Raw genomic sequence first — 22,907 nt, forward strand, 5'->3', positions numbered from 1 at the left:
ACATTGATCCTATCCACATTTTGAGCAAAGTATACTGAAGTGCATTAACTGACTTGCATTAACCACTTTGTGGAACCTTTGTATTGGTTATGGACTGAAGTTACAAGCTCTAAACCACAGAAACCGTATTCAGACATTAGCAAGGGGAAGAAGCAACACGGGGTCAACCAGGTCATGCATTCAGCACCATTCCCAAGGCCATGCAAATCTCCCAGCTCCTCCTGTAATGAGAGTGGACGTATGCAGCAGGAATCCTTTCGTGTCCATTGATACTTCCTATGAAGTTGAGAACCCCTAAAATATCAGGGTTCTTAGTCATGTGCGAATATCAGGGTTCTTAGTCATGTGCAAAAGACTCCCTGCTGCAGAAATTCACTCTTATCATGAGAGAGGCCAAGAGTGACCTTGGAAATGGGCCTAAACACACAGTCCCATCGCTCCACTGCATTGCAGTGCCACAGAAAGAATGTAGTTGGTCAAGGGAGCTGTGGACTCAAAAAGATTGAAAACCTTCGGGCCAGAGTGTCAAACTGAAAATCCATAAGATGATTTCCCCCATTCCTTTTTCACTTTGATTCCACTCTTGCTAATTTAGTGTAATAAATTTAATTTAATAAATTTAAGAATGTAATAAATGTAAAGGAGGATGTGGGGAAGTCCAGTTGATGTTGAAAAAGGATTTGAAAAAGTGAATCTTTACTTTGTAAAAAAAAAAAAAAAAAAGAATGTAATAAATGTAATTTAGTTCAGAGTCCTGCCTCAGCTGCCAATCATGTGCATATTTAACCCGACAATAAGCCCCATTGAACACAGTAGGACTTCCTTCTGAGCACAGGATTGTGCTGTAAGGGACCAAAAATGTTCTCATGGAGGCCACATTTTACAAAATGGATGCACAAAACATCTCTGTATTTTCATGTTTAATAACAGATTGTTTCCTTCTTGTTTCTCTATTGTTGTTCTTCTCATGTAGGTGAGAAGCTCATAAGATATGGTTACCCTGATATACATTTTGACACGAACTTGCCCTATGAGAGAGATACGGAGCTGATGCAGAGTCACATGATGGACCAAGCGATCAACAACGCCATTTCTTACCTTGGGGCAGAGGCACTTCACCCCCTGATGCAGCACACGCCAAGCACAATTGCTGATGTAGCCCCCGTCATAAGTTCAGCTTATGCTCAGGTCTACAACCCTAACAGGATAGAAAGACCAATGAGCCGAGAAACTACTGACAGCAATGAAAACAACATGGATGGCCCCATCTCCCTCATCAGACCAAAGAGTCAGCCCCAGGAAAGAGAGGCTTCTCCCAGCAATAGTTGCCTGGATTCCTCTGACTCAGAGAGCAGCCACGAAGACCACCAGTCCTACCAGGAAAACCCTGCCTTAAATCCCAAAAGGAAGCAGAGCCCAGCTTACATGAAGGAGGACTCCAAGGCTTTGGATGTCACGAAAGCATCTAAGAGCTCTTTAAAGGATATCTACAAAGTTTTCAACGGAGAAGGAGAGCAGATAAGGGCCTTTAAGTGTGAGCACTGCCGAGTTCTTTTCCTAGACCATGTCATGTACACCATCCACATGGGGTGTCATGGCTATCGGGACCCATTAGAATGCAACATTTGTGGCTACCGGAGCCAGGACCGCTATGAGTTCTCCTCACACATTGTTCGAGGAGAGCACACGTTCCACTAGGCCTTCTCTTCCAAAGGGGACTCTGAGGTGGGGGGGCGGGGACCCGCAGACACTGCACATGAAGAAATACTGCACTTACAATTCCACTTTTCCTCAGACGTTGACACACCTTTTGTTGTTGTTGTTGCTATTTTTGTTGCTTTTTTTAAAAAAAAAACTTTATTTTTGTTGTTAACCATACTGGACCCAGTCTCACTTGGTACCAGTGGTAAGGAAGAAAGGAAGGAAATAAGGAAGGCAAGGGACTAGAGTAGTTCTGTTGTTATTGTTGCTTTTGCTCTGAAAACTGGTGTTAGCTGTTTCAGTGGAAATCGAAAGGCAGTCCATTTCTGTCAGGTTTTTCTCTCTCTACGTTTTGTAATACCTTGGGTACTGCTGAACTCTACTAGGTGCTCTAACGTCTTAGCAAATTGTCAGCTTTTGGTAAACAATTTCAGGTAAACACATTTCAGAGGAAAGCCCTTTCAAATATGTAGATACATTTTGGGGGTTGAGAATTGGGAGTGGAATATTATTTTGCAAAATTGTCCATCATGGGTGTGGGGAGCTTTAGTATAAAGCCAACCCAAATTATTTAGATTTAGGAGCACAAGCAAATACCATTTTTCACTCAGACATTACTTCCTACAGTGAACTACTTTCCTTGGGGTTCTGTGTTGCTTTTTTTGAATATAAATGAAATGCTTAGGTTTAATACTGAAACAATAAAATAGAAGCTTGATTTTATATTTATGACGAGACATCCTGCAGGACACTTGGAAGTCCTACAATATTATTTTACTCATCCTGACATGCACTTTTAAAACAAAGGGCAAGAGAATTACTGAGATGTTCTTGTGTCATAAATATTAATTTCCCAGCTTCATCCAGGCACTTAATTAGTTGGGCCCTGTGTACAATGAAAGGTATTTTCAAATCTAGTGGAGATCTATGCATGTTTACTCAGAAGTAAGCTCCACTGAGTTCAGCAGGAGTTCCCTTCCTAGTAAGTGTGCTTAGGAATGCAGTTTTAGAGGTGCAAATGTCAAGTTTTATGTAACAGATTCTGCTGCTTAACAGTCTTGGGCATACTAATCAGAAATGCATTTTAAAGATGAAATGTTTCTCTTTTTCATTTTATTCTCTGCAGTGTTAATTGCTCAACAGCCATCTAAAATTAGACTTAAAGTTAGCAGAGCACCATGGATTGGGGCTGCTTCTGTCATTCTGAATGCTGTGTGGCAGTTGGTGGGGTGGCACTGCTTATCTGACCTCCTGCCACTGCTGTTGCTGTCGTGGCGGCAAGCTCAGTGTGGTGCAGACACACCAGCAGGAGAACCCGATTGGCTCCACCATCGCCTCCCCCCTCCCACTCCTGGTATGTCCCAGCAACTGCAGGGACAGGATGGCTGGGAAGCAGCCCCACCTCTCCAACCTGCTCTCACTGCAGTGGCGGTTGATTCATGTTTCAGTCAACATTTCTAGTTTACATATGCAAAGATTTCCAGAGAATATTAGAACTGCTTCACACATGGCATTTTTTCTACACAAATTTTGGGTTGGGGGGCACTTCCATGTTTTGTAAAAAATTCACAAATGTCTATTTTGCCACAAGTAAACATATGAAACCGATGGCATGTGGTTTCCATCCATCTAGCCATAATAAACTAGATACTTGTTTCATGAATGACAGTATATGTAAGGATAAATGGAATTCTTACAGCATACAGAAAAACAATCATGTGTGAAGCAATCTTAATTCCCTCTTCTCTCTCCCTCTCTAGTGTCTCTCTCTCTCACACACACAAACGTTTCCCATCTTGTTGCTGTGTACTTGGGAGTTCACAGCCAGTTGTAAATTCTGCTCACATTTGCAAATGAGAGATACTGCCCTCGTATTGTTTAAATGACCATTCATTTCAAGCTAAAATAGAACTAAGTCAAGAACCCCAATTTATCTGGAGGATAATTTCTTGACTAGCAACTCACTTCAGTTTCTAGTTAATTCCCTGATCATTAGCAAATGAGAAATTAAACTAAATTAAGAGATTACAAATCTTGAGGTTGTGTAAATGAGCCCTCCGTTGACTGTACTTAGGTGAGCTAGATTCTGAACTTTTATTTTTAATAGGTTTGTGGTTTTTTTGCTTAGAGATACTCTTTTGCTTTAAAAAAAACAACAGTGGCTACCTCACTTTTTTTTTTACATCCTTAGTTGTTTTCCCAACCTTTGGGTTGAGATGTTTGCACATCTTCTTGTTAAACGAAGAGAGTAGTTAAAAGTGGTGCATGCAATTGAATTAGATAAGGTTTTAAGGTTGTTTCTTAAATCTTGAGCAGACTATTTATAGTTTTTTGTTTTTATATAGTTTTCTTCAGCCTATTAGAATAAACACAAGGTAGTCAACTCATTCAGTTTTTAAAAGTATCTGAAGAATGAATCCTCTCTCAGTGCAAGATGAGAAGGATGGGCAGCTGTCCTCTTAGTTTGCTTTATGTGGGTCCACGGCAGCATTGATTCAAACCCAAAATGTCCCTTATGGTGGTTGCAAGTGGAAGTAGTTATGGATCTTAGAAATGTGTTTTTAGACATGTTTATGAGCCATCTGATTACAGTAGAACTAAAAGGGTGACTCTTGTCAGTATATGTGCTCATCATCTATGCCTCTCTGGTAGGAGGGCTTGGTCGTGTTGCTTTGCTTACCTTTCCAGGTCTGCAGCTATAGCAGAAAGGAACTGTGTGATTTAAGATTTCCTCCAGGAAACATGTTTGGCTGGTTCAATCTATGTTTCAAGGATAGAGTATTCTGCAGTTGTTATGCAGAAGCTACTAAAAGTTTCATTAATAAACTCGTCTAAAATGCAAGAAGAAATATTGATGTGATGTAACGATTTCCTGGCAGGAAATCTTAGGGCAAAATGGTGAGTTCTGATCACATTTGTATAGTTGGCCTCTTAATTTTTACTTAAACTTTTATTCCAGGATGAAAAATTACTATGTAAAAGCCCTGAATTATCCAGGTGCTCTTTTATTGACTGACATCTCACTTTGACTTATGATTGCTCCCTTAAGCATGTTTTAAATGAGAGTTTAAATTAATTAAGAGGTTACTATTTTCATATTGTGATGGTGTAAACAAATTTTCATTTTTTACTGATCTACTTTTACAATAGATCCACACACCCACACCCAAATTGCTCTTTGAGCTATTCTTAACCCAACAAGCAGCTTGGCAATCAGGCAAAAGGCTTTTCACAAGGAAAAAGCAACCAGTTCCTTCTGTTTCCACTCTTCCCTGGTTGCCAGTCTGCTTTATGACCTAAAGCAGGTTGGCAATATTCTAAAAAAATGCCGCTCAGAAAAAACAAAACAACGGGTGCACACTTGAAACACACTCAGTTGCCTCTTTGGATTCCAGTCCCTGTCTTTTTCAACCAAATGGTTTTATAATCTCCCTTTGTCCTTGTAATCTGCAATCATGGTACAGGCAGAGCTCAGGAAAGACTATCTGCCACTAACACTCTTCCTTCTTGCTCTCAGTCGTGCAGGTCACTTTCTGAACGACTATTTCCCCCACTCCCCCAACTGATACCACTGAAAAACTTCCATGCCTGAAGGGAGCAGTCAAAAAGCTGTTCACAAAGATGACTGTTGAAAGTAAAGTTGTGTCCGCACCGAATCAGCCCCACCATTGCATTGCACCGCATGATGTGCACTTCCACAGTTGTTGGAAGAACTCAGAGAGCAAGAAGCTTATACAGTCCAATCACAAAATAGGTCTTTGGGGGGTGGGCAGCCCTAGCATGCTTTTTGTTTCCCATAGAAATGTGTCCATCAGCATCCTTGAAGGGTTTCAGAAGGACAGGGTGTGAGATCCCGGAATGGGGCATATGTTGCCAGGAACTCCTCTGTCAAACTGGGCTATATGAGGCAGGTGGGGAAGTGTCACTCCTGCTGATTAACGTTACAGGTGAAAGTAAAGAGGCATCGCTTTCTGTATTGATCAGTTTTCAATAAGCAAAATGATTTGCTGAAGAAAGAACAGTATTTTTGATATTGGTCTTCCTGGCTTAGCAATATCAGAAAACCTTTGTTTTATGTAAGATCTGTCAGAAGAGCAATACTATGGTCTGGAGAGAGCTGAGTGCAGGAATCCTACCTCTGCATTACATATGTCCTTATAACCTCCCTATTTGTTCTATTTGGCTCTGTGTCAGTGCTGATTTAGCCACAGAACTGTGAGTCCATTGACCTTATATATCCCAGCCTAATAAAATGCAGGCATCCTGACACCTTCTGCACATAAACAAGTCATTATATTGGCAGTTTGAAGAGTGGGAGGTAACCACAAGTCCAGGGGTTTTAGGGGGAAAGGGGATCTATTCAGATATCTTACTTATCCTGGAATTAATGATCAAATCTACAAATTAAATGGGGATACTTTTTAAGTATCATGTAAATTGAACATTTGCTGAAACTCATGCAATGCCTAGATGATTGAAATCTGATAATGTTCAATTCTGAGATTGAGCATACATTTTCTGCAAGGCTTTAAGGAGTAATAGATGTTACTGCATCTGTTACCTTTTCAAGATTTTCTCATGCGTTTTGTATTTATCACACACACACACTCACACAATGCATCTCCCAACAAGTATTTATTGGCATGTTTTAAACAGTGAGGGTTTAGATTAGATTATATTCAATATTCTTAAAATACTATAGTATATTGATTAGAGCAGTGTGAAGTATTATTGCAAGAACAATGATCAAAGAATTTAATGTGGTAAACTTGTATTCTGCAATGTTTTAATAAGGCTGCAGTCCTTAAAAACATATTGGAATACTTTGGTTGAAGGGTCGGCTGAGCTCAGAGGCACTAATTGTGGCTTGCAGCTTGGCTGCTTTGAAGCTTGGCAGCATATAAAGTGAAATCTTCAGTATGGTCAAAATAAGGGTGAAATAAGCTTGTAAAAAGAAGAAATTGAATTTGAATCTCCATCAGTGTGAAATCAGCATAATTATTTCAAAATTTGGGTTGCTATAGGTTCTATGTCAAGCTTGAAATTTGAGGATCTCTGGCAGTTTTCAAGAGGCAAAATTGCCCACAATTTAAGTTCAGTTGATTACTTAGCATTAACATAATGGAGGGAGGGGAAATTGCTTAGGAGATTTTTGTTTTTATTAATAACAATGCTTTGAAACTGAAAGATCTTTCTGTTTTCCAAGCAGGGCATGCTTCGGTTGTGAAAGTAAAACAAAATGGAAATGCTTCTATTGATTTTGATCAGATGGTTCAGTTTTAATTTGACCTTTAAACTCTTGTTTCAGTAAAACCCTTGAAAAATTAACTAAATTTCACCTAAATGAAAACTTCAAACTGACAGAAACCTAACCTTAGGCTTCTTAGAATTACAGGCTATGAAGTATACACATTTAACTGACATTAAGACCCATTGAACTGAATGGGACTTACTTCTGAGAAGACGTATGTAAGAGTGCACAGTTAAATGGCTGCTTAGAGATACAAAAATATGTTTTGTTACATCACTCATTTTTCATTCACTTGTTTTGTATTGGGTCTTGACCGTACAAATTAGCAATTTCCCCAGTTTTGGCTTTTGATTGGCAGCAAACCCTTAGTGCATTGAATTTTCCAAGAACCTTCTAAAACCTTGTATGCCTACCCATGGATTCTGGGGCTTGTTCCAGTGGTGCACGCAATTTATGTTATGCACTGATCAAGCCTGTTGACCCTCACAGTTGGCCTTCTTGGACTGAAATTGTGGTCTAGAACATCCGTACAACAGCTGCAGGCATGTCCAACAGGTCGATCACGATCTCCCCTGGTCACTCCTGGTCGATCTTTGCACCCCCACCAAAAAAAACAACAACTCTGGAAATGGGTAGATCACTGGCAGTTGTCTTATACTGTGAGTAGATCACAGTCTCTTGGGAGTTGGATGTGCCTGCCGTAGAGGAAGAGGAGCAATGGTGGTCAAACTGTCTTTCGATGGCCTTCCATTCAGGAAACCCTGCAATCAGATGCTCAGTAGGGTTCTATGGAGCACTGTTTGAAACTCCTTCTCATAAGCTTGCTTATTTGTTGGAAGCCACCCAGAATGGCTGGGGCAACCCAGTCAGACAGGTGGGGTACAAATAATAACATCGTCATGATTCTTATTATTTCTGGTAGAGTTACAAAGAGAGGGGGTTTTTTTTATATTGAAAGTTGCATGCCACGTGGAGAAGCCTCTTGCAATAGAGATGGAATGGGTGTGTGTCTGTGCTAGCTTCAGAGTAACTAGATTGCAAGAAAGTTTGCCTTGGAAGTTTGCCTTGGTGGTGGGGCTTTTAGAGTTACACAGAGGGGGGAACCCTGAAAGTTAGAGATTATCAAATCTTTTACTGTCTGCTACCTGGGACACAATACAGTGGTGCCTCGCAAGATGAAATTAACCCGTTCCGCGAGTCTCTTCGTCTTGCGGTTTTTTCGTCTTGCGAAGCACGGCTATTAGCGGCTATTAACGGCTTAGCGGCTTTAAGAAAAAGGAAACGAACTCGCAAGACGTTTCGTCTTGCGAAGCAAGCCCATAGGGAAATTCGTCTTGCGGAACGACTCAAAAAACGGAAAACCCTTTCGTCTAGCGAGGCATTCGTCTTGCGGGGCACCACTGTATGAGTAGAATCCAATGTAGCTCTAAGCCTCTTGTTCCAGTGCAAGGAATTCTTCTTGTTCAAATGCTTTTTCCCTCTCCTACCCCTGCTTGCCCCCGAAAATCTGATCTAGGGATTTCTGTGCAAGCATAAGCATGGTAACTGAAAGGTAAAGGTAAAGGTACCCCTGCCCGTACGGGCCAGTCTTGCCAGACTCTAGGGTTGTGCGCTCGTCTCACTCTATAGGCCGGGAGCCAGTGCTGTCCGCAGACACTTCCGGGTCACGTGGCCAGCGTGACATCGCTGCTCTGGCAAGCCAGCGCAGCACACGGAACACCGTTTACCTTCCCGCTAGTAAGCGGTCCCTATTTATCTACTTGCACCCGAAGGTGCTTTCGAACTGCTAGGTTGGCAGGCGCTGGGACCGAACGACAGGAGCGCACCCCGCCGCAGGGATTCGAACCGCCGACCTTTCGATCGGCAAGTCCTAGGTGCTGAGGCTTTAACCCACAGCGCCACCTGCGTCCCTATGGTAACTGAACACCACCATAAATACTTATATAAGAAATTAAGTTAAACACCAACCCAAAACCAGTAGCTTCAAGTTGCAAGAAAGGAGATTCTGACTAAACAACAGGAATAACTTTCTTGCAGTAAGAGCTGTTCGACAGCGGAATGGTCTCCTTTGAGAGATGGTGGACTTTCTGTCCTTGAAGGTTTTTAAGCAGAGGTTGAATGGCCATCTGTCATGGATGCTTTAGCTGACATTCCAGTATTGGGCGGGTGGACTAGATGACCCTCGGAATCCCATCTAACCCTGCAATCGTATGATTCAAGGATTATTTATAAATTCAAATTGTAATTCTTAAAAATAGAAAAATGGGTTTAGAAATAGGCAATAGGGTTAGAAAGCCAGTTTTGGTGCCAAACATTTTATTTTTCAGAATTAAATTCTAAGGTCCCAGTCCCTCTTCTTGAGCTTCTCCTTCCTAGCCCAGGGCCTCCAGAACAGCCACCAGTACGTTAAGTGGAGCTGCAGCTGGAGTTGGCATGATCGTGGGCTTGCAGAGGAGCTTATTGGCTCCCAAGGCTTGAGAACTAACCCCAAAACCGAAGTTGAAAGGTTGGGTTTTTGGAAACCAATTGCAAATATTTGTGCTAAACAATATCTGGATTTCATTTTTAAAAATTGGGGCGTGATGCAGCCAACACGAAGCTCATTGAAGCCCAGTTGATTTCAGTGGGAAATATTTAGGGACTTAGCTCCCATGAGAGCCAAGCGTGGAATCAGGCCTTTGTTTTTCAGATTTATTTCTGCTTTACAGTACATAGTAGAACTTGATGTTCATATCTGTGAGGGACTGTAACAAAAGAGAAGGATTTGGGTTATTTTTGTAGTAATTCAGATTTTGAAACTGTGATTACAGATTTGACCTATTATCAAGCACTCTCAAATCTTGACCATATTCATGTTACATGTCACATGTAGGAATTTTCTCTCTGTTTTGTTTTGGTCTCATGTTGTAGTTTGTTTCCTGTAGCTTTGAGTTGTATTGTTTTTCATTTTTAATTTGTTGTTGGTTGTACAGTCTGTTTACATATTTTTGTACTCAAGTGTAGTTTTGTATTAAAAAAAGAAAAAAGCAGTTGATCTGATATATAGATATATATATACAGATATATATTGAGATATATATAAAGGTAAATAATCTTTGTAACTATCAAACATAGGTTACTTAGTGATGGCAACGCTGTGGAATCTGTATATTTGCCTTCCTTTAAATTTTTGGTTGTGCATTTCTCTTAAAATGTGTATCATTTTATGACCGACTGGAAACTTTTAATGCATAGCTGATTAGAAAGATTTAAAGTATGTCACTTTCCTGATGCTTTAAAAGAAAGGTTTTGTGTCTGTCCTGTTGCTGGGTATGGTTTCTACCTGCCAAATCTGCTCTTGATGCTTCATTCTCGAACTTGTTTTTAGATTATAGCCTGCTGCGCGCAGGCTTGGACCCATCATTCATACCATTTAGTTTAAGATGGGGTGTGGGGGAACCTGTCTGGCTGATTGTCCCATTCATGTGCAATACTTTCCCCCTCAAAAGTCTTATGGTGCATTAAATATTTGAATTATTACTTCAAAGTCTGAAACAAACTTGCGAGCAGGGAAGTAAATGTGAAGGCTATTTTTTAAAAAATGAAAGTGGTTTTAAAAGAACCTTCAGAGACCTGTTTCCACTTCAGTTCCTCTACTGAGGAGCCCCAGGCACATCTGCTGTTGAAATCCAGGCACATTGTGCAGGTTTGTGGAGCACTGGCTAGTCCTCTTGGACTCTGCCATTGCCTCTCTCTCTTGAACCGTGCACTCCAATGCATGTCTATTCAGAAGCAAGTCCTGTTAAGTTCAGTTCGACTTGCTCCAAAGTAAACGCGCATAGGACTGCAGCCTAAGACTAAGAACATTCCCAACTCTGTCCTACAGATGCACAAAGCAGACCTGTGTGATTGGTATGCTGTCCTTCAAGGGTTTTTTCTGCCATTCCTTGAAGGATTATCTGGATCACAGTTAAAACAAGTCAGTTTTAGCAGAGACTTTTGTTCAGAACTAGATGTGGTACAATGGTTAAAATAGAGTGGGCACAAGCATTCCAAAACTGCACCTTCCCAATTCTTCTTACTTTGCAGGGCAACAGCAGATGCTGAGCAAAGGCTAGTGAGAACTACCATTAATTCAGTGGTGGGAATGCAGCTGAGGGGCCCCCAGTTCTTCTTTGTGCTTTTCTTCATAAGTGTGCCTTTGAGCAATGCAGCCTCGGCAGGTTGCTTGTTAAGGCCATGCAGTTTGGTTTCCTCCTAGGTAGGACTGCAATCTTTTCCTTGGGTAAGGCACTTAACATTGCTAATGTCCTCCCTCCCCGAATGGGCCTTGTCCAGAGGTTGCAGGTGCCCATTGAAAACGTCTTTTGGATTGGAAAATTCTGGGTTAGACTCAGAGCACTTAGTGTAGGCTTTGTTTTGGTGGGAAATTTGTTTCTGGAGAGGAGTGCAGGCAGACATGCTCTGACCAGGACAGCTGATTTTGAATTCTCCTTGCCTTATCTGTTGTGATAGGACTTGTTTTATATATCATGCTTTATTTATATATCTAGTGTATTTTAATGCCTATTTCTCAATAGGTGGGATCTGCTGTGCTGTAAATATGTATTTAGGTACAGAATGAAAATCCTTGGGAATTTCTTTGGGAAACTGTTACTGAGCATGAAAACCACATAGTGGTTGCTGGGGGTTTTTTTTTGGGGGGGGGGGAGTTATGTGGGGGGTGTTTGTGTGTGTGTGAGAGAGAGGGAGAGAGAGAGAGAGAGCGCACATGTGCAAGATTAGCAAAATTAATCTTGTATTTTAAGCACTTGCCAAAAGAAAAGAAAGTTTAAGAAGCATTTTTATTTAAAGAAGTGAAGTGCATTCAGAAGAGGGAGTCTCCCACCTGATTTTAAAGTATGTGTTTTTCAGAGCAAGCTGAAAATCTCTGCTCAACTTTTATTTCTGTTACTCCGTAAAGATTTCCATTTGAGTTTGACGGTTTATTGGAGGGACATCCACCAGTTGTTGGGTTTCCTACTTAGTCAGGCCAATGTCTGAAGTTCTCTGAAGGTCTTGAAGATTAGTGGGTCTTGCAACTGAGTAGTTAGTCTTCTCTTAGCTTAATAGAGAAGATAAGAAACAGCAGGAATCAATCCTACCTCTTGAAAGAGACTTCTGCTGCTGCTCTGCTTTGGCAAAGGGATCTGTGCTCTGCTGGGTGAGGAGAGGATCTGGGTTCTGTGTGTGCTTTTAGTCAGAGAGCTCTTGGCTAGCCGGTGCGTGGATAAGTGGATTCCTGTTCTGGAGAATTCTGGTGCTGCTATTCTGCATGATTAAATGCAAGAGTTCAAAGCTAATTCCTGCTGACATTTGAAATATGCATATTCTAGAACTTAGTGCAGAATTGAGATTCCTGGGAATCTTAGTGGGTGCATATGAACTTAAGAACTGGCAGCGATTCCTGTCGTCACTTCAAGAGGGAAAAGAGTTCACCCAGTTTGCATATTTGAAGTGCCTCCTCTGAAACGGTTTTTATCTATCACAGTGGCAGAAAGTTTCAGGAAGGAGATGTGCTGCATTTTGCATTATGTGCACTTCGTCCACCAAGGTTTCTAATTATGTTCTTCTTCTGAATTAACCTGTAACTTTGCTCTTGTCACCACTCAATCCTTTGTCAAGTAGTTCCAAAATTTGCAGTGGCTTCAATATAAATTTTATTATCTTATGTGATTCCCCATCCCCTCAAAAATCTTGAATATTTACATCCATTTTAATTATTTTTGTAATGTATTTGTAATTTCTTGGCAGAATATTTAGAGATGTTTGATGGGGGAGGCAGAATATGAACAAGTCAGTTCGGGGAGTTGGAAGATATTGGGATTCCATGGATTCCTAGTCTGCCTATGGTTGAATTTGACATGTATCAAAATTGAACGTGACCTATTGCTTTCTTCCCTAGCTTGTGAGTGTTTGTGCAAATTCTCAGTTATGAGCAGGCGATTCATGGCACAAACATTAGATGTGAATAAAAGGGTTTGGAGTTGTACAAAATTTTGAAAGGGCTTTAGATCAGGTATCATTGCAATAGTGCTGAACAGTGGATCATTTGGAACTGGCCTTATTGAACAAATTCAGGTATTGGGAAATGCTTGGATGAATGACTTGCAGTCACTACCTACCCTTCCTCTTCATCCTCCTGGGAGAGGTGTGTCCCGATTTTTAGCTTGGCCACAAAAGAGGTTTCAACGTTCTCTTAAAACTGGGGAAACTATCAGTTGGCTGATCCATCCCTTACTAGGTATGAGAGATGTAAACCCATTATGTCTTCACACACATAAAGCCTGGGAACTTAATGATCTAGCACTAGTTCTGGAAGCAAAGTGAAAAATAAATGGTACTACTCTAGAATAAAGGAAGCAAGGGTTCCTTTAAAAATGGCATCTACAACTGCTATATGGCATAGTTCTTGAAACTGGCCATATTTTCCCCCTTTGCTTACATGCATACAAATGGTTCAGTACATATATGTGTGCACTGTATACAGATATGAGTGCAGAAAGTGCATGAGAGAGAGAGTGTCTGACTATGTATATAAACAAGACAAAGCTGCGGAAACTTTGTAATACTTTGTGAAAATGATTATATTATGGACGTTTGTACTGTGCACAGCTACTGGAATTAAATGTAGGGAATCTCAGGAACAAGCATAAAATTTGTCCAAAACTTATTTCTCAAATGTGTATGTGCAGTTTTTAATTCTGTATACTATTTAATATTTTACCAATAAAAATAAACTTCTCACATAAAAGACTTTAGTCTCTCTTGTCATGGACATTGCAGAAATTGGAACAAGTGTCTTAGTACAATTGATGCTTATATATTCTATGACAGCCAGTTAAAATATATGGAAGACACTGATGGCAAACTGTGCAAGGCCAGCTTCACTGTTTAGAGCAGAGCTTTCCAAACTTTTCATGTTGGTGACACACTTTTTAGACATGCATCATTTCGTGACATGGTAATTCAGTTTTCCTAGCAAACTCGAGGTTAAACTAACCCCTTTTAAGAGATACGGACACATATTGCATGACATACAGGTACCTACACACTGCAGCCAGCAGGCTAACATCTGTGAAAGCTCTGGTTTAGAGGGTATCTCAGACAAGGTAACTTAAGTAGTGTGCTCCCCTAAGCTGGACAAGCTCCATCAAGGCTGCACTTGCAAGATCACAAATTTCTCATAATACCTATAACCTTCCTTTCATAGAATAGAATCATAGAGTTGGAATAGACCACAAGGGCCATCGAGTCCAACCCCCTGCCAAGCAGGAAACACCATCAGAGCACTCCTGACATATGGTTGTCAAGCCTCTGCTTAAAGACCTCCAAAGAAGGAGACTCCACCACACTCCTTGGCAGCAAATTCCACTGTCGAACAGCTCTTACTGTCCTTTAGGCTCTGCAGGAAGGGAGAGTGGTGAGAATTCTTGTGGAGGTCAAAGGGGATGGTCCTCTGGGTATGGAAATATATGACCCTGGGTAGCCCAAAGAATGCTTTTAGAGAACATGGGCATATAAACTTCAATTCTGTACTGAGCCTGCTCACCTTGTTTCAGACTTCCAAATAAGCTGAGACCTAGGCGTAAGGAACTGGAAACTAGTGTCTAACTTCAGCCTCATATCTTGAAGCTGCTAATGATCTATTATTACAGTGTCATCTGCATGTTGATAACTTCACACACCCAACCCTTTGGATGACATCACTCTGTGGTTTTGTGTAGATGTTAAATAACAGGGGCAACAGCACAGAACTTGCAGAGCCCTACAGCATAAATGCAAAGGAGCTGAGCTCCCGCAACCATCACCCGGAACATGCCATCCAAGCAGGATCAGAACCATTACCACACAGTGCTTCCAATTCTCACTCCAGGCTCCCAGTCCAGAAGACATTTCTTTGAAGTGCAAATGATTTAATTAAATAACTGTAACATGGTTAGTGGCATCAAAAGCTCCTGAGAGGGCCAAGAAAATCAGGAGGGTGACACTCTTTCATCTTTTCCCCTGGTATAGGTAATCTTTTAAGGCTCTCAAAGCAGCCAATGCCAAATCCAGACCTGAACCTTATTGAAATTGATCTGGAAACATGGTCTCATCCTGGAGTTGTGCAGGGACCACGTGCTGTAATGCATGCCCAACACAAGGGAAACAGCGGGGGGGGGGGGGAGGCAATCATTATTACATTTTTCTGAATCTAGAGTAGAGTTCTTAAAAACAGCAGTTGGACCACTGCCTCCATTAGAGCAGTTGAGAGCATCATCTCCATTAAGGCAGTTTTCAACTCTTGGACCCAGCTAGTCAATCCCACCCTGAGCAAAGAGGGGTTAGGACTGAGTACATGCAAAGTGGATCACACACTTGACCTTGCCCATGTCCTCAGGCCTCAACAGCTGAAATTCATTCAGCAGAGCAGGACCAGATTCTTTTTGGGGGGGGACAGTAGGTTGAGAGAAAGAAATATTAAACTAGGAGGTCAAAAGACCATGACATTTGAAGCACAGCTTAATGTGTGGGGGAGCTGTAACAGTTTCTTTGGCACATGGGGACAATGCATTCACCTTGCCCGAGAAGCAGCAACCGATCAGAGCACCAAAGCTATGAACAGCCATGGGAAAATGCATGAAAAGCATAAGGAGGGGATATGTTGGACACATTTTCCCCCCTCATCCCCTGAAATATGAAAATCAAATCTCAAGAGAAGAAAATGTTTATTTCCACCACCCCATATAAGAACATCTGCCCTATGTCCCAGTGGTGCATTTATAAGTGATGCTTGTTAAGAATGTGCATGATGGCTCAGTGTTGGCTTTTTAAAAGATGAGGAAAAGAAGAGTGGTAGCTCTTCTTGAGATGTGTGTTCGCTGCTTTCTACCTCTTCCCAATCTGCTAGTCTTAGTAGATCTCTGTTTAACCAAATCTGATGTAAGGATGACGCAACTGGAATACAAACAAACCATGGGAGATTACGGAAACCTTTTCCTTGGAGAGTTCCAAGGAAAGGCAACTCCCACGGGTTTCTGTGGGGGTTTAAAACTCATTTCAGAGAAGTCGTAGAAGCCACTGGAGCAAAGGTTTCTGAGTTCTATATGCTGATCACATGTCACTTAGAAAACAATGAAAATTAGCAGAAGGGTAATTCTCACAAAACCAAAAAACCAAAGGTTTCCATTTTGAAGGTGCAGGGTAAAGAATCGTGACGCCCTTGCATTTCAAGATCTTGTTCTTCATCAGAAACATAGCTAGAAGCATCCAAAATATTTTAACTAGTGAACGTTGCTAATTTGCTTTCACTTTGTTAATGAGAACTCTTTTGTCCTTTAGCACAAATGCTCCTGCAAAGAACTGAGTGCTTTAATTCAGAGATACGTGCTTTGGTGATTTCATGTGTGTTTTAGAACCTGGTATTATATGCACCAGGGACGCGGGTGGCGCTGTGGGTAAAACCTCAGTGCCTAGGACTTGCCGATCGCATGGTCGGCAGTTCGAATCCCCGCGGCGGGGTGCGCTCCCGTCGTTTGGTCCCAGCGCCTGCCAACCTAGCAGTTCGAAAGCATCCCCGGGTGCAAGTAGATAAATAGGGACCGCTTACAAGCGGGAAGGTAAACGGCGTTTCCGTGTGCGGCTCTGGCTCGCCAGATGCAGCTTGTCACGCTGGCCACGTGACCCGGAAGTGTCTGCGGACAGCGCTGGCCCCCGGCCTCTTGAGTGAGATGAGCGCACAACCCTAGAGTCTGGCAAGACTGGCCCGTACGGGCAGGGGTACATTTACCTTTACCTTATTATATGCACCCCTAGCCAGATACGTATATGACTTGTTTCCTGAACTTATCAAGCCTACCTGATAATCATGGAGTAAAGACCCTGACACAAACTTTCCTCTGGTGGTTCTTTCTCTCGTGGTAAAAAAGAAGAAGTAAAAAACGTCCAATCTAACACTTATCAAGATGGAAACATGGCTAGGCCTGTTCTTTTAGATAAAACGTTTTGGCTTCCAGCTGCCTAACAACTTATCTTTCATCCTAACGGTCTTAACCTAAACCTTTTTCCTGATCTTTGATACTTCTGTTTTTCTGTAGAACTGCAAGGAGTTATGAGTACAGGGATGGGGGCAGTTGAGACAGGGCAGGAAATGAAACTGTCATTATTTCTGGAAATCTTTTAAACTAGGAAAGGTGCACCTGTACTCACAACAGCCTAGAAGACATCAGCCGAGGAGAAAAATGAATACTGGAGCTTGGGGTGGAGATTGTTTACAGATCATAGACATAAACCTTCAGTACAGCAGGATTTCATTTCTATTTCTTGATAAAAAAAAATTATAATCAGTGGTACCATAAAACACACACACACAAAAAGAATCTGTGATTAAAGCCTCAGGATTGAATCCTACAGGCTTGGCAGGGGAAGTGAAGGCACCTCCTCTGCTTATCCAATCCTTGCTGCCGCTGCCACCGCTCTCACTGAGCTCTTTCACTCTGTTGTTTTCCAGGGAGTTGTGATATATCTATATAGATATATCTGATTTCCCTTCTATTGGAAACAATGAGAAAGAAATAAGCTACACCTTTCTGAAAGCTGGTGTCCCTGGTTGAGGGGCATGTCCTCTGAGCTTTATGGCTAAAGGGGGGTGGCTGGGTAAAAATGAAATAAATAAAATACTTCACCACATTGGGGGCACACATCACAGAGTGATATAAATCACCGACTATGGTATCTCACCTCATGATGAGAATATTGACTGCATGAAATTACTCATGGCATCTTTAAAGAAAAAAGGAAACTATGGGAGAATGTGACATAAGGCAAACACTATATATCTCAAACCTCCAGAACTCTATCTCCCACTTGGTATTTTCTGTTATTCTCTACTTATTTTCTGGCACAGACCCAGTACAGGGACAAATTACCTTGGTTGGTGTGCATTCACATGAAATTGTGGGGTGAAAGTATTGGTGCAAAGCAGCCCAAACTCCTCCAAATATTAAGGTGAGAAAATATGGCTCTTTTCTCGCCTTCCCCGACTGACCAGGAGAGAAATCCTTCCATGATTTGATGTGATTTTACTCCCCTGCTTAAAGTCCGACCAAAAATAAGGAGGTGATCGTCCTGAGCAAAGCTGTGCTTTCTGTACAGCATTTTTAGTCAGCAAAGATAGCCACTGCTTAATCACTGGGAAACAGGAAAAGTGAGTGCATATTCCAGTTGCCTTAAGTAATCATTGACCTGAGGCAGCACATGACATTTGATGTTACCTCTCATTATGGAATTAATCATATGATGTTATCACTGTTCCACCTACTCATTTTCAAAGGTGTTTTTCCCATGACAGCTTGGAGGTATTCCTCCAAATATGTACCCTTAAAGCTTTCATTGGCCACGGTTGGAATGCTGCCTAGACAATGCAGACCGTCTAAACAGGGAGTCAGTGTGGCATAGCAATTAGAGTGACCTGGACCTCACAGACCAGGGTTCAAATCTTCAACCTGGGTGACCTTAGAACAGTCATTGCCTGTTAGTCTAACCCACCTCACAGAGTTGTTGTGGGGATTCAGTGAGGAGGGGGAGAATCATGTACGCTACCTTGAGCTCCTTAGCGAAAATGGTGGGATGTAATGCAATAAAAAAATAAATTGCATGGTGAACTTAAGTCATTTGTTACAAATGCCATGCTCATCTTCTTCCAACTGCTTCTTTTTATTTTATATTCTTTATTTTTATTCTTAATTGCTCATTACTCCCAGCTGATGCCCCGAATATTCTATAATAATGAGTCATCAAAATATTATTAAAGAACCAGATATATCCGTTGGCGAAAATGGTATAAATCACTTATGTATGTCACTGTTGCATGTATGTGTAGGACTTAAGAAGTTTATTACTCTTTAGTACACATATCACAAGCTTGATCCTGTTTGATATATCTAGAACATGAACAGTATAAAGTATTTCATAAATTGAAAAAGGAATGCATTTGGTGGGCAAGATTTTCTTAGTGGGGAAAGACAAACAACTCCAGACATTTCTTTCTCGCTATGAGGCACAGCAGCAACAGCGATATAGATTGTTAATGGTTGTTAATGATATAGGTTGTTAATGTGTAAACTTCACTGAGCGCAGAGGACTTATCTCCAAATTAACATTCATAGGATCAGGCAGCACATCTATTCTTTGCTTGCAGGTACGAAAGGTATGCTAAATCTGTGAGATATACTCATATAACCAACATGCCTAACTCTGATTAATGCATGAAGGGGTTAAGACCATAGAGTAAGCTGTCCTGCCAGGCATAGCCAGGTCACACCCCTTCACCTTGGGAGGAAGTGTTGCCAAACTCTTTGTTCTCTCACTTCCATCATGTGAACCCCACTTAAGCAAGCCATATTTGTGTTTCTGTTCCAATAATGTAGAAACTCTTACCATTTTGGGACCTAAGTTATACTGCCTGTCTTTTCTTGCTGCTGTATGGGAAAGCACATGAATCTGAAGAATTTGTAAGTAAACCATTTTTAACCTACCAAACGTGTGGTCTCTTTCTATGCTAAGGGAAGTGGGGGACTTTGGATGCAAACTAGAAGGGGATATTTTAAAGATCTAACAGCCTATATTTCCACACCTTTGCTGCATATTTTGTGATTTTAAATCTCTGCTGAGTCTCTCTCACCAAATAGTACTTGCCCCAAATGAGGAAATCCTCATTTTATTATACCAGATCTACATTTTCCCCTTTTAACCAAATTAACCAACAAAATCTTACTCTTTGCTTGGGATGCATCATATTTTGAAAGGTGAAGACATGCTGTAAAGCTATTATACAAGATAAACTGTTAGGAATTCTTGTGTTTGGAACAGTTTCAACAGGATGGAGAGTGAAACAGATGACCTTCTGACCCCTTCCATACTTAGAATTATGATTCTTTAAAGCCATAGTGATACTGTCACAGTCTTGTCATGTCTTCAAACCACATGAATCTCTCTTGCATGTGAGAAAAAGATAAAGTGATAATAAAAGTATGATGAAATGGTTATTATCACAAAGATGGTTGCAATACTGGGGAAATAGGATTCAAAAACATGGAGTAACTGTACACATAATAGAATGTTTGGATAAGATTAAGAGAGTTCCTTGTTTCAGCTGACACTATCAGTACAAGAAAAGAAATATTGCTTTAAAAAACCCTGTAAACTGAAAGCCTGCGAAAGTTCTTATCTATAGGACCAAGACAAGAATACTCCAAACCACAGTTAGGAAGATTTAGAAATGTCTTCATGTGCTCCAGATATGAACAAAAGTGGAATAGGAAAGTACTGAGAGCATTTCTGCCTAATTTATATCTGTAGTTTAAGCAAATGCCTCCCATTTAAAAATGGCCTTGGATTTTCATGGTATTAAATAATAGAAACCAATAAATAAATACTTGTTGGTAAAATAAATTCACATCTCAAAGGTCTGCCTTGAGACACAGTTTTCAGATGTCTAAAAGAACGCAGGGATGATTTCTGCCCAACCTCTACTGACAGGGATTTCAGCAAGACAGGACCTTGAACCTGACTTGGTAGGCAACTGGCAACCTGTGCAGCTCTCCATGTTGCCAGACCTTGCACTTGTGAGCAGTCTGGTCTTAGCAATCTGCACTAGTTGCAACCTCTGGACTGGATACAGAAGCAGCCACACATAAGGCATGATGTAGTAATCGAGCCTTGAGGTTACTGTGGCCAGGATTATCTTGGTTCAGGTAGAAGGCAGGCCTGGCCACAGAGTTCACTTGAGACTCTAGTGACACAGGTGGCTCAAGAAGTGCCCCCAAGCTGCAAACCTGCTTCTCCAGAGGGTGTGCGGAACAGGCAACTGATAAGCACGTAGGAAGAGTTACGTTGGCTAAGCCCAGCATCCTGTTTCCCAAAGTGACCAACCAGATGGACAGGTCATGAACACAACTGGTATTTTCTGGCAAATGGTATTCAGAGGCCTTTGCTCCTGGAGGAAGGACATAGCCTTCGCGACTGCCAGCCATTGATGCCTTATCCTCCACACAATTGTCTAATCCCCTTTTGAAGTCACTCAAGTTGACCACCATCCGCATACCTTGTGGTAACCAAATAGATTGTTTAGCAATGTGCCATGTGAAGAAGTACTCTCTCTTGTCTGTATTGAATCTCCCCATCCACTTTCTTCACACCATTTATAAATGTCTGCCATATCTGTCTGGCCCCTCTACTTACCTTGTTTAAAAAGATGAAACATTCCCAGTCATTTTAATATTTTTACATGGCGTTGCTCCATCATTTTAGTTGCTTTTGCAGTGTGGGTGTTGTTAACAGACACTATTGGGGGGCTCTGCCTTTATCCCACCTCATCCATCACCCCACAATTTTGAGATGGGGTTGCTGGAATGGAAATGTGCTATATTTAATTTTCAGGTCACAAGGCAGAAAGGAAGCAGCTGAAAAACAGTTTTTGTTTCTAGAAGTGTGTTGGGAGAGGATAGGTTGATAGGCATGCAAAATATCTTTCATTTAATGTGTGACATACAAACCTCTTTTTAAAAAGTAGCCTGGTTCCTCAGTTCAGTTCAGGCCTGAGACGGCCAGTGGTGTGGACATGATTTACCTCTATAAATTCTGCCTGTTCCAAAGCTATTATTGACATAAAGGCCTTGGCAGAAAAAAGACAGAGATTGAGGTTCAAATACCTGCTCAGCCCACAGATTCATGGGAATAAGACCCTCCCCACCAACCTGGTTTTGGATGACAACTCCCCCCCCCCCCCCGAGAATTGGACATGCTGCCCGGGACTGGTGGGATCTGTGGTCCAACGGCTTATGGAGGGCACCAGGTTGGGTATGATTGTGCTATACTTTGCACAGAGGTCTTGTGAGGACAAACACCCTGAAGACAAGTGCACTCGTATATACAAAAGGTCAGGGCAGAGTATGAAAAGTATGAACTGAGAAAAAAGATCCCAGGAGTTTTGTAAGACATGTTTAGCACACAGATTCTTTCCCTTTTACCTTTCCAAAGTGCTTGCTCTTGCTCTCGCTCTCGCTCTCTTGTTATGAGTTTTGGGGAGGCTGTATGACAAGACCCTTCTAATTCCTGGATCCAGTGTTAAAATCTAAGCACAGATTCAAATTCATGGAATAGCCAGGCTAGCTTCCCAGTGAGGTAATGGCCTAAATATGGGTAGTTAAGGTAACAAACGAAGTGGCTCTGTACCATATGGCAGCTGGGTGGGCCTCCCTTCCTCAACTCGCTGGTAGTTAGAAAGACAAAGGCCAAAGCTGAGAGTTGTGTGTGTGTCAACTAGAAGCAAGGCTGCAGGCTGGGCAGCTGGGAGACAGAACCATGCCTGATTTCTGCTGGACTCCAGGGCTATGGCTATGTGAAAAGCAAAACCCTTTTGGGGTGTTGATGCTGCGAAGCCCTCCATCACAGGCTAAGGTTGTACATATGTGCAAATAAACCATATATTCCAAAGACACCACAGTATCTGAAGGCAACACAAACCCTGGGGAAGTGCCTGGAACCCCTGGAATCTTGCACTGCTCAGAGATTGGGGTGGCTTTCAACAATAGATAAAAACATTCTGACAACTTACATGAAAACATGACTTCAAACATGTAGGATTAGAATCAATCTTGACGTTGTTTTCAATCCCGGTGTCATAATTGTTTATCCCTTTATTAAAATAAATAAGCACATGGTTTCTCAATCCAGGTTTCTCATCAAGCCATGATTCAGGAAGCTTGACTGCATGCTTTAAAGTGGACTTCCTAACCCTGGTGTGTGCTAACTGTTGCTTGTTTGATGTGGCATCTGAAATGACTAGCCTCATCATTGCTCCAGGGAACTGGAGACCAAACGAAAACAGGCAATCACCTCTAAACTATGATGTGCCTGTAGATTTGAAAACTCAAGCTAGGTTCAGGGTTCTTCT

At 41.6% G+C, this 22,907-nt stretch overlaps 1 protein-coding gene across 9 annotated transcripts in view; it reads left to right on the top strand.

Annotated features, from left to right (window-relative positions):
* IKZF2 (IKAROS family zinc finger 2) overlaps positions 1 to 7,573 on the top strand; it is a 107,714-nt gene extending 100,141 nt beyond the window's left edge. For all 9 annotated transcript variants that reach the window (XM_077919355.1, XM_077919382.1, XM_077919352.1 and 6 more), the window contains one exon: positions 974 to 7,573. In XM_077919355.1, coding sequence (XP_077775481.1) covers positions 974 to 1,698 — 725 coding nt within the window. In that variant the 3' untranslated portion in view covers positions 1,699 to 7,573. The remainder of the gene's footprint in view (positions 1 to 973) is intronic.
* The last annotated feature ends 15,334 nt before the right edge of the window (positions 7,574 to 22,907 follow it).

Source organism: Podarcis muralis, chromosome 1, assembly GCF_964188315.1.
Source record: "Podarcis muralis chromosome 1, rPodMur119.hap1.1, whole genome shotgun sequence".
Taxonomy (NCBI): domain Eukaryota; kingdom Metazoa; phylum Chordata; class Lepidosauria; order Squamata; family Lacertidae; genus Podarcis; species Podarcis muralis.